This window comes from Drosophila melanogaster, chromosome 2L (genome assembly GCF_000001215.4).
Source record: "Drosophila melanogaster chromosome 2L".
NCBI lineage: Eukaryota > Metazoa > Arthropoda > Insecta > Diptera > Drosophilidae > Drosophila > Drosophila melanogaster.
Window position 1 is genome coordinate 5,512,876 of NT_033779.5, and position 11,026 is coordinate 5,523,901.

The 11,026-nt window shown below is 43.0% G+C and overlaps 4 protein-coding genes across 7 annotated transcripts; 2 read left to right on the forward strand and 2 right to left on the reverse strand.

Annotated features, from left to right (window-relative positions):
- Positions 1-4,861: 4,861 nt before the first annotated feature.
- CG14020 (uncharacterized protein) lies at positions 4,862-6,074 on the forward strand. Of its 2 annotated transcripts, none has more exons than NM_135084.4 (1): positions 4,862-6,074. In NM_135084.4, exon 1 carries the CDS (start codon positions 4,967-4,969, stop codon positions 5,945-5,947), a length of 981 nt encoding a protein of 326 aa, NP_608928.1. In that variant the 5' UTR covers positions 4,862-4,966; the 3' UTR covers positions 5,948-6,074. Both variants share the same exon structure in this region, with proteins under 2 accessions (NP_608928.1, NP_001260097.1).
- On the reverse strand, positions 6,018-7,021 carry CG7382 (uncharacterized protein). Its single transcript, NM_135085.3, has 3 exons — positions 6,808-7,021; positions 6,337-6,746; positions 6,018-6,281 (listed from the first exon to the last, which is right to left on the reverse strand). The coding sequence occupies exons 1-3, from the start codon at positions 6,935-6,937 to the stop codon at positions 6,111-6,113; spliced, it is 711 nt and encodes a 236-aa protein (NP_608929.1). The 5' UTR covers positions 6,938-7,021; the 3' UTR covers positions 6,018-6,110.
- A 238-nt stretch (positions 7,022-7,259) lies between these two features.
- On the forward strand, positions 7,260-8,507 carry cl (clot). Of its 3 annotated transcripts, none has more exons than NM_001273169.1 (4): positions 7,260-7,360; positions 7,412-7,670; positions 7,744-7,825; positions 8,261-8,507. In NM_001273169.1, exons 2-4 carry the CDS (start codon positions 7,526-7,528, stop codon positions 8,412-8,414), a joined length of 381 nt encoding a protein of 126 aa, NP_001260098.1. In that variant the 5' UTR covers positions 7,260-7,360; positions 7,412-7,525; the 3' UTR covers positions 8,415-8,507. The 3 variants fall into 3 exon arrangements, with proteins under 3 accessions (NP_001260098.1, NP_001260099.1, NP_608930.1); NM_001273170.1 differs by having other exon boundaries at positions 7,427-7,670; NM_135086.4 differs by lacking the exon at positions 7,260-7,360 and having other exon boundaries at positions 7,385-7,670.
- On the reverse strand, positions 8,406-11,023 carry Vps52 (Vacuolar protein sorting 52). The gene is made up of 7 exons (NM_135087.3): positions 10,797-11,023; positions 10,138-10,739; positions 9,860-10,075; positions 9,649-9,804; positions 9,474-9,592; positions 9,287-9,407; positions 8,406-9,132 (listed from the first exon to the last, which is right to left on the reverse strand). Exons 1-7 carry the CDS (start codon positions 10,939-10,941, stop codon positions 8,503-8,505), a joined length of 1,989 nt encoding a protein of 662 aa, NP_608931.1. The 5' UTR covers positions 10,942-11,023; the 3' UTR covers positions 8,406-8,502.
- Positions 11,024-11,026: the final 3 nt, after the last annotated feature.

The window sequence follows — 11,026 nt, forward strand, 5'->3', positions numbered from 1 at the left end:
CTGCCTTTTTAATCCGTTTTAATTGCTGTTCGTTGCTCGTTGGTTGGACTACGAATGTCGCAGGACTAACATAAGGATATAGTGGTCCAAGGATATGTTGTTTTTGTTGTTTTCGAGGCGATTAGGAGAAGCCGAACACGTATCGCAGATGAATCTTCCGACCTAAGCGCTTTTGGCCATTATATAATCGTTGTACGCAGTCCACAGTGAAATTACCTGTTTTTGAATTCAAATAATTCAACATATGTAACGATTATTTTCACTAGTAAAAAAAACTGTTCAATTCATTTAATTCCATGTCATAAACTTGACATAAGTGATCCTTAATTGTGGTCGACATGCGTACTTTTTTTTACCATTCCAACCGCAGTTATTCATCAATTAAATGTTTAAATTTATAATTACCACCAAGAATGTGGTAAGTGCGTGGCCCAAAATAAAAAGCGGAAAAGTGGTTAAGATAACCCTAACCGTTAACTTCCGCTTGGGAAAAAGGTGAGAAAAGTATTGAACAGCACACGAAAACGTGCCCAAAAAAATGGTTTTGGGAAAACCGCAAAATAACATGCATCTGTTTAAGTGCTTCTTGTTGTTCTAATTGCCCGGGTACACCCACAAAAAAGCAGGCAAACAATGAAACCGAGATGAGGTCCTGGCAGATCCTTCGTGGACACCGCTTATCATGCGGCAGCTCCCTGGCGAGCCGTTTAGAAAGTGCCGCTGCTGTCAGTCGGGCAACTTTAACAGGTGCTCGCTGGGGGGCACAACCAAAAAAAAATGGCAGTAGTGAGCCAAAAACAATATAAATAAAAAATATAAAGACTGGGGTGAAAAAAAACCAGGCAAATGAAAACTGCAAGCCACCAAACAAATGCGGATAACAAACTGTCAAAGTTGTACGCTTATTACCATTGCGGGGCGAAAAAATCAACAACGGCGACCAAGGAAGTCACAACAACTGAAAAATTGTATGACATGGCCCCCACTTCCCCCCATAAATTTCCACCGATTTTCATCCCACTTTCCGGGGACCACGAACATGTCCACTTTTGAGTCGTCTGCTCCACTGCCCAGCGGGATGTGGTGGCCTTTTTTCGTGGTTGTGCCATGTTTTTCACTTAACTCTTTCCATCATGCCCTTTACCATACAAATTTGACTGGATTTTGAGAAAGAAAAGTGATAATGTTAAATATTAAAATTTAACAAGAGACTTATCGAAACCTTCAATTTTCTATCCATTTTTGAGAGTATTTAATCTTCGGTGCTGCAACCAAAAACCCCTTTTTTATATTTTTTTAAATGAGCAACATGCTAACTGAACAGATTTGTCACAGCGGAAATGACAGAAACTTTGCTGTTTTCATTGTATTTTGCATTATTTATGACTTCATTCATATCCCATCCATTGAGAAATGTTTAAATATTTTTGAAGTTCAGATATATATGCTTAAATTAAACTCAAGCTATGTATTTCTATATATTCTATTTCGCTTAGAGGAATATTATATTTTTAACAAATCGAAGCCAAGCTACCAACGCAATAATTTTTCAAAAGTTCGAACAACTAACCCCTTACAATTTGTATTCCGAAAGTGCTGGCAAAAAGTTGTAAACTTTCAACAGATATGGTGTGATTACAGTGGCCTGCGGCTAGTCGGAAAATTCGTCCGGAAAAGTCATTTATAAAATGGAAATTATACGCATAAACCGAGGACAGACACTCCCACAAACGAACGGCAAGACGGAAATTCTCCGAAAAGGACACTTGCTTTTCTCGAGCTCATCAAAATATGTTGGCACACAAACACACAGACACACGGACAAAATGGCGACTGAGCAGTACTCACACAAAAAGGACATTAACTCCTGCTCACTCACACACACACACACAAAAATAAGAAGAGAGTGTGGCAGGAAAAATGAGTCCCATGTCTTTCATTAAAACTTTCGGCAAATTATCGGGTAACATATGCTTGCGGCTTGATTGTCAAATATAGTTCAGCAAAGGAACTCACCAGCATACCCATCCTTCGTCCTTCGTCCTGTGGCCTCCTTGAGTGAATACCCCGCTCATGTACACATCTATAACACTTTTCCACTTGAGTGTTGTAAGGGGAATTTTCCTCGGATAGAGACATGAACCCGGCATAAATATTAGAGCAACCTCAACGTAACCCATACGTTTTGTGCTTCCCTTTGATTTCCTTGGGGAGTTGGGCGCCAGCAAAAAGGAAAGCTTCTGGGGAAAGCATTTCCCCTCTTTCCTTCCATTCCAGCATCCAGTTGAAGGGGTGACGGTTTGAGGAATTCGCATTGGACTGAGCAAAAAGGATGTGAATCCGCGCAGGCGTTGTAATCACTTTTAAACCGGCATTCAATGCTCAACACCCTCGAGCGAGTGGCATAAGTTGACTCACGCGTCTTTCTTTGTTTTCTAAAAACAATAGTTTCAATATATCAGTTATGTTCAATATCATCAAGAATTTCTATTTGGCTAGGAAATTCGTTACCATTTTTGTAGCATACTTTTCAGCGTGCGAACAACAGATTGTTACAGTTTCTAACAAAAATCATAAGCACTTACATATGATGTACAAATTCAGTAACTAACTTATTTTTAAAATGTAAAATAATTTTCTAATATTTTTCCAACTTTAATTTGGAATATAAACAGAATATATAATAGATAAAGTAAGGTGCTGAGTGCCAATTACTTCTTATCAACTGAATTACAATTTTTCCAGACTGCCAGCACCTTTTGTTACTAGTCCTAATTAGCAGGACACTGCCATGGAGCCATATTCCCGCCTCCTGGCTGCTCCTTGCTTCAAACTTTTCGCCTGCCTAGTTAGTTTGGCGTGGCAGTCATTAGTAGTCCTATGTTAATTTGGTGCGCCTAATAAACTGCTACTTTTTGCCAGCGCCCACCTGGCGCACACCCACCAACACTCTGACCCCTGCGCCGCCCAAAACCACCCAAAAACCACCCGCTAACCCACCTCCAACCGTACCCCCCAAAAAACGAGCCAGTGGAATGGTGGCGCTGTGCGAATTTGCCACTTCAACAGCTCCTTGGTGGCAACACGGTCACGTACGCGAAACGAGTGAAAGCTGAAATTTCGTTGAAAAAGGATATATGGGCACAGAGCTGGCATTGTCCTGGGGCCGTGAGCTGAATTCCAACTGCGTTCGTATACATCTGAATACATATATATATATATATATATATATATATATATATATCCATATCCGTATATATATGTATACCCCGCCCTATCTGTCTGCTTGTCTGCCATCTTGGCTTTTACATACTAACTTTTCGCCCATTTCTTTTTCCTTTTCGGCCTTTTTGTAAAATGGCGTGGCAATGTGGAGAAAGAAAATGTAGAAAAGTTATTGATTTTTTTTCGGTGGATGATGAGGTGGTGGTGGGTGGGGGCGAGATTACTTAAATTCAGGATGCTACGCTGTTGAATCGGGCGAAATAATTTTGTGGGTAAAGTGTCAGAGGATCAGCCGCAAATAAAGCTGACGTAACTGTCAAAATGTGATTCACTTTTATTTATTCATCATTTTTCGGTAGTTGTGACACCGACTGGCAGCCCATCATTTTTACCACACATTTTTAATATGCACAAAACACACGTCACACAGCAAAGGCCAAAAACTTTGTTAGCCAATCTGACACGACACGAATATATAAGATAAATACTCCAATCAAAAGCATAAGTTCTAGGCTATAAAAGAAAACTAAACAGGAAACTTTCAAAGGTGACAGGCAATATAAAATTAAGGTTTTCATTATAAGCTCATTTCTAGGAAATGGTAAGTATTTTCTTGACTAAATATGATGGTAAATATTCAAAAATGAAATGTGAACCTTTAAAATATCTTACTTAACTTATTTCACCTTTCAGTTGTTTGCTAGTTTATAACTTTCTGTTGAAAATCGTGTCAGATATCGTTTTAAGTATCCCATTATATTCCATCATTTTTCTCAGGCGAGAGGCCTTACCAATTATGTACATATACATATAGTATGATTTTCTTCTTTTTATGAGCACTCCGCTTTCAACACTCTTTAAAATAAGCGCATTAAATGCAAAGCTGCAACTTCCGATTTTTACGCGGTGCACACGAAAGCATTTTGAGCCTCCTGCAGCCAAACTAAAAACCAGTTGGCCGTCTTAATTATGAGCAAATGTTGGCCAAGTTATGCGTTCCGTTCTTCAGTTTCGTACTTTCCCCCCGACTTGCCCCTCGCTGCAGGCTCACTTTTCACTTTAGTCGGTGGGTTGTGCGAGCTTCAAGAGGGCCCGCATCCAAATCCTATAATTATGTGCAATCAATACTTTTTTGGTATCGGCTTAAAGCCGGAACGGATGTGCATTGGAGCGGGAATGGAGTTGGAGTCTACTCGCAACTGGAAGAAGTTCAAGTTGAGGATGTGCCAGTTGCTAATAAAGCGATTTAAGAGGTTTCATTCATTCAAAAATGGGGTAGCGGAGGTATTTTTTAAGAAACTTACTTATATTTATAAATGTATTTTGGTCGTATAACTATTAAGCTTGCCTTTTAAATATTATATAATGTTATCAGATTCCCTGGTGTTTTAAGGAATATTTTTGAATTTCAAACAGCCATAATTATCGATTGCAAGGACTTTCTGATTATATCCTGGTCGATATCGATATTCTTCATCGACTTATCAAAAACAATGCCAGCGTTATTGCGCAAAATTCAAGCTAGCAAACTGATTAGATATTTTATTTCCTTCAATACCTAAATCACTAAATAGTAAAATAAATAAATAACTGTCTTATAAAATGGGCTTTGAATGGAATCAGTGGTGGAAATTCTATTTTGTTCGTTGCCTGGCAACGAAAACCTCGTTTCATAGCAAACCCAGTGGCAAGTGTCAAGAAAACAGGTGCTCAAAAAAAAGGTTGATTTACAGAAGACAAGATGAAATTTATTCCGCTGCACACGACAAACACGGCGATCGTGTACAAGAACTCGCTGTGCTCCTTTGCCTCGCTTTTGGTCCTGGCCTTCATTGCGCTTTCTGTGATGCTGCCCGTGCTGCTCGTGTCCTTGCTGAGTCCCTATTCTGGAATATCAGAATCGAGGGTGCTGTACGAGCAGCCGAATGTCGAGTTCAACTACGAGTACATATTCGTGGGCACAACGGATCAGGGGGAGTACGAGGAGGAGGAATCCCTGGTCGCTTGCAGCAGCTTCAGCCAGTTCAATGAGCAAATGGAGAGTTATACGAATAGCTGCACCACCACTAGATATTGGACAGAGGATGTGGACTACGATGGCGTAACAGATCGGGCGCACTTTCAGCTGGAACTGCAGGATGTGCCCACGCGATTGGTGAGCTTCAATCTGCTGGTCTTCTTTGAAGCTGAACTGCAGCACAAGTGCGATCTATCGCCTCCGTCCGTGCTGGCCCATCAGTTACAGCTTCCTCTGCACGCTCGCCTCAGAAATGGACACGTTCAACTGAAGGGAGAGCTGCAGCTGAAGCAATACGTAGAGTTCACCTGTCCATTTCCGGGACGCAACATCAAGACTCAGTTCCGACAGGTTCAATTGGATACGAACTCTACCAACGGAAATATAGATCAGTTCAAGATGGAATCGCTGCTAGCGCAAGTCAAGGCCAATCCAGCATATTTCCAGCTGGCCGTGCAGGAGACATACTACAGAGAAACGTCAGCGCGCTTGCAGCCTGGTCTCATCATTGACCTGGAGCTGGACGTGCTCCAAGTTGCCGCTCGCTATCATCTTAGCATTTGGGAACGGCTTGGACAGTTCTGGCTGTACTTCGCCTCCTTCTTCGGCATCTCGTTTTACATAATGAACAAGCTGAAGGACTTTCTCTTCGGACGCCACATCGTTCGCTCCTGGGAGATCATACCGTGGAAAAAGCTCTACTGACACCAATCGGGCGCCATTTTGGAGATGGACAACTTCTCGATTGGCGAATAACTTAAAGGTGACTCTGCTTGGTTACCCAATGCAATTTCATTGTCAGTCAAATAATAAATATAACAAATGTACAGAGAATTTAAGAGGAGAGCAGAAGATCGGAAGGATCCGCCTACTTATCCCGGCTATTGGACATCAGGGCTAGGTTGCCAAAGGAAGATCCAGCGGACGCTGGCTCGGGGGTGGGGTCAAATGCACGGTTGTCCTCAAGGATGATGGTGGTGCGGGGATAGTGATCCAATTGCACGAACAGATAACGATACTCCAGTTTACCAGAGTCACTCTGTAAAAAGTGAGGATTAGAAAAATGCGGCCTGGGAGATATTCATCACACATACCCTTCTGGACTCCAGCTGCACGGTGGCCTTGTTCCTCAAGCCCTGCACATAGAACTGCATCCGCATGTGGGGCTTTCCATTGCGCTCGTAGCTCGAGTGCGCCACATGCTGTCTGCGACCGCGCCTGGATGTCTCGCCGAATCCCTTGATGGGCGCACCAATTGCATCCTGTACCCGCGGATCTTCGACCACACGTCTTAACGCGTCCGCGTATATATTGTTCGGGCTTTCGCTGGAGAATAGCTCTCGGAATATGGCAAAGAACATCACGCAGGTCACCCCTAATCCGGCGATTATAATCGCCGTATAACTGGCCGTCTTAGTGTTCTCCTTGATCTTCTCGCCAATGGGGCGCACATCCGTCGACACCTGGGTGTTATCCTGCGATCGTTGAAGGGATCCGCCACCATCTGCATGAATAATATAGTAAATATTTCAGATGTAACCTGATGAGAAGTTTGAGGCACAAACCGCGCGACGCTTCCTGTCGCAAATGTGGACTCCAGTGCATCGCCGCCGCACATTTTAACCTGGCAAAGTTGGTGGGCAACAAATTTTGCCGCTGAGTGACCAAATTGCGCAATAAAGCTAGCCGTGACATCGTTCACGACGAAATCAATGGTAAAAAACAAATAAACGTACTTTACGAAAAAAAGAATTCTAATCAGCTGTTTAGTTTTTCGATACAAATAGTGTTGCACATTTTCACCAATTAGCGGGTTATCGGGCTATTCCCGCTAAAATGGCTATAGCCAGCTAGAATGGCGTTTTTATTATTTCGATATTTACTAAAAACAAGAAATTGTTGAAAGTAAATTTTATATGTTTAGGGTACACAGATAATATTACAAATAAATCATATATATTACAAATAAATTTCGAAGTCAACGTATCTGTTCTTATTTATTTCCCTTTCATACGTTTCAAAATCTAAGCTCGTAGCTAAAAATCTATTATTTTCATTGGCTTGAAAATGGCCATGTATCAGTGCGCTCGAAAGCTGGTAACCCTGCCATCTGTGATAGTAAGCTTTTTTTACGTCAAAAAGTCAGAAAACCTGATAAATTAGGAGAAGTCCATTCCCCTCCAGAAGCCAGTTACTCCAAAGTTCGCCATCACGTCGCTTCCAACGCTTTTCGGTCGCATACTCAGACGCTACTGCGCGGTGAATACTAATCCCAGCAAGATCATGGTGGTCACACACAACGTCAAGGGATACGATGAGTTCACCAAAAAGATGGAGGAACTGGAGAACGGCGACGAGCCGGTCCACGTCCTCTTCAGTGGCGGCAAGGACGAGAAAGGAGAGAGCTGGTGCCCCTACTGCGTCAAGGGTGAGCATGCCGTGATCCCAATGCGGCTAACCGCAACCTATCCGATTCCCAAACTCATTTCTCACGTTTGCAGCGGAGCCGGTGATACACGATGCGCTGAAGAAGGCCCCGGGCAACTCGCACTTCGTGCATGTGGATGTGGGCGAGCGGGCATAGTAAGTTAATACCGCCAAACTGAAGAAAACAGCTGCGATTAGTTAGATAAGCAGGAATTAATATTTCATGCACTGCGAGACTGCGAACATCTGCTGGTTTCTTTGGTTCGAAATAGCCAAATAGTTTCAAAACACAGGCTTAGTCATTTAGAATGACGTACATATATGCATATATCCCACGTCATTCAGTTGCCAAAACCCTTTGTCATTCGATTATCAAGTTCAAAACATTTTGGCAATGTGAAACTAGTCACTCAACCCCAACTGTACGATGATGAAATAAGCACTCGAGTACTTTTTCACACGCCGAGAACATTCATGATAAAAAAAACCATTAAACAACGATAGCTTTACAATGCTCTTGAGTTGTATTCATGCCGCCTGTTATCACTGAACCGTGGTAAGCAATAAATTAACACTTGTTTTTCACTGCAGCTGGAAGGATTTGAACTGCCCCTTCCGCAAGGATCCCAACACGCATCTGATCTTCTTGCCCACTCTGTTGCGCTGGAAGCGGCCACAGCGTCTGGATGGCGAGCGCTGCTCCAATCAGGATCTCGTCGAGATGATGTTCGAGGATGAGGATTAAGTCGTATACCTTACATACATTTATTTTGGAACTTTACTCAATTTGGAATACACAGAAGACACACACACAGATTCAATTAAAGCGTCCCTCAGTAATTGCTCTTGTACTTCTTGATCTCCACCATCACGACGTGGATATTGGTCAGCTGGGCGCGGGCATTGGGCGTGAGGAGCTTGTGGAATCGGTGATAGTATTGCACCAAACTGGCCAACGCAAGCTGCAGAAGCTGTGAGCCCGTCAGCAATGAGGGAAATGAGAGAAGCACCTCCCTGTTTAGCTCCTCCAGAGATTTCTTCCAATTGGCCGAGAAGCTGGCGACCAAGGCCAGACTTCTTCGCTCCTGTTTGCGCAGCTCATCCATTTGTTCCTTCTCGAAGAAGTGCTCGCACTCCTTGACGAACTGAATAATGCCTCCGAAATGAGGGGCCAGGATCTCCTCGACATATTCCGCACTGCGGGAGTTGAGCTGCTCTCTGAATGCCTCCGCTTCTTTGGAGTTATCTCGCGTGTGCTCCATCAACACGCCCAAAACCAAATCGTAGTTGTTTATCAGGTAGATTAGCTGATCCTTTCGCGTTGGAAATATTGCGGCCATGCGAAGGATAAAGCACTCCACTTCATTTTGCAGTTCCAGAAGCAGTCGGCTAACCAATTCATTAGGAAAATGCTCCGAGATTCCCACAATGGCCGCACTGAACTCTGCGTAGCGTCGTGTTATCTGTAAAGTATACGTATTATATTATGACAAGGCGTTTTGTTCAAAAGAAATGGTTAAAAGTTATCTCTATTGGCCCTCTCTTGACTTTTAGAATGCTATCAACATCGATTTAAGATAATTTGTAACCCGTACTAACTTTAAATCGTATACTTACGTAGTGCGGTCCCAATTCCTTGTTGAACTTGGTTGGATCACAGTCATGTATGCTCTGGATATTCAAGCGGAATACTAGTTCGAAACGTGGCCATATTACCGCCTGCAGGGAGTCCCAGTATCTGAAATCAAAACATATAAATATCCAATTGTGAACCAAAATCATCAACGCCCATGAATAGACTCACTTATCCAATGCGGGAACACAGCGCTTGTGGCACATTAGCTGATAGCGGAAAATGAGATGGATGCACAGGAACATGGCAATGGTATCAAAACAGTCGTGTATGGAGGTCTCCAGATTTTTCTAGGTTCAAAAAACAGATATGATTAATATTTCGCAAGTAAAAACCATTGACTTACAATCATTAGAGTTAGGGTTTTGCCCATGATTTGGTTGAACAAATCTTGCGCTTGAGTGCCGCGAACCATAAAGAACTCCGTGACAAATAGGTATTCCCGACAGGCATTGTCCACTAGGGCGTATTGCTCCGACCGAAAGAGAGCTTCCGCTGTGTACTGTTTAAAATTTGAGATGTATCTCCTTTGCAAGTGTATGTATCACATCTCTTACTCGATTCTTTAGCTGCGCATGTGGCACTATAATTGGTGCCTCCAGCTGCTGGTTAAGTATATCGCCTCGCTTTCCTATTGTGAAAATGGTGCTCTTGTGCTTTAGACTCGTCGTCTTGGAGAATAAACCTTTGGATGCATTATCTTCGATGCCCATCAGATCGTCCTTTGTGCAGGACTCCTCGAATTTGAGGCTCGTCAAGCGTGTGGAATAACTCTGCAAGAAAGTTATGAATTTAAGAAAATTCATGCTTCCACAACTTTGAAAAAAAAACCAACCTTAAAATAGCTATAGTAAATTTTGCCCATCGTATCGATGTATTCACTGCATATTTCCTGCGCCACATGCCGCTCGTTGGACAGGATGAACTCGAAGAAGAATTTGTGCTTCAGCATGGCGTTCTGTGGAATCTGGTAGTTTGTCATGGGCTTCCGGAACTTGTAAATCTGCTCCAGCAGATAGGAGCGAATCTTGGCCATGGCTTTCAGTCGAAGCTTCTGCAGCACATCGCTCACATCGCTGGTGGACTTTGACTCTTTGAAGCTGAGCTCCTTGACCAGCGAAAGTTTGTGATTCAGTACATTCAACTGGGTGCTGAAATCCCGCTCCGTAACCGGGGTTTCCATTATTATGTTGATCATCTCCTCGGACACGGCCATGTCCTCGATAAACTGGGACAATTGAGCCTTGACCGACTGACGATTGGTCAGTTGGAGGGACATGGATACGGATTTTCTTTGCAGCTGCGTGATCTCAGTGCTTATGTTGTTCAAAACGCTCTGGAAGCTCATCAGCATATTTTCCATGCGCTCCAGGACATCGTCGCAATCGTTTATCTGATTGTGCAGGTTGGCTATATTCTGCGACTCCGCTATATAGTCTGGTATTCAAAGGGATATCATTAGAGCTAAGTTTGCATATGGAACATGGTGCTTACCCTCTATGGACTTATTCTCCACCTCCTTAAACTCCTTTTCAATCTGTCGTGAATATTGCCGCAGATCCGTGGTGTTCTTTAGGATCTCCCGCACCTCCTCGTTGTCCAGTTGTTCCGTCATTTGCGGGGACGGCACCTCGGCCATTTTTGTTTTCCAATTTAAAGGTATTTTTCCCAATTGTTTTTCTCAACTACCAACAAAAATAAAGTATGTCATCAAAACAGCTGTT

Coding starts and splice junctions, on each gene's coding strand:
- CG14020 (NM_135084.4), top strand. CDS start 4,967: ATGAAATTTATTCCGCTGCACACGACAAACACGGCGATCGTGTACAAG.
- cl (NM_001273169.1), top strand. CDS start 7,526: ATGGTGGTCACACACAACGTCAAGGGATACGATGAGTTCACCAAAAAG. Junction 7,671..7,743: donor GTGCCCCTACTGCGTCAAGG/GTGAGCATGCCG, acceptor TCACGTTTGCAG/CGGAGCCGGTGATACACGAT. Junction 7,826..8,260: donor GATGTGGGCGAGCGGGCATA/GTAAGTTAATAC, acceptor TTTTCACTGCAG/CTGGAAGGATTTGAACTGCC.
- Vps52 (NM_135087.3), bottom strand. CDS start 10,941: ATGGCCGAGGTGCCGTCCCCGCAAATGACGGAACAACTGGACAACGAG. Junction 10,076..10,137: donor TTTACTATAGCTATTTTAAG/GTTGGTTTTTTT, acceptor ACTTTCTTGCAG/AGTTATTCCACACGCTTGAC. Junction 9,805..9,859: donor ATGCGCAGCTAAAGAATCGA/GTAAGAGATGTG, acceptor AATTTTAAACAG/TACACAGCGGAAGCTCTCTT.
- CG7382 (NM_135085.3), bottom strand. CDS start 6,937: ATGTCACGGCTAGCTTTATTGCGCAATTTGGTCACTCAGCGGCAAAAT. Junction 6,747..6,807: donor GCGACAGGAAGCGTCGCGCG/GTTTGTGCCTCA, acceptor TTATTCATGCAG/ATGGTGGCGGATCCCTTCAA. Junction 6,282..6,336: donor TGCAGCTGGAGTCCAGAAGG/GTATGTGTGATG, acceptor CACTTTTTACAG/AGTGACTCTGGTAAACTGGA.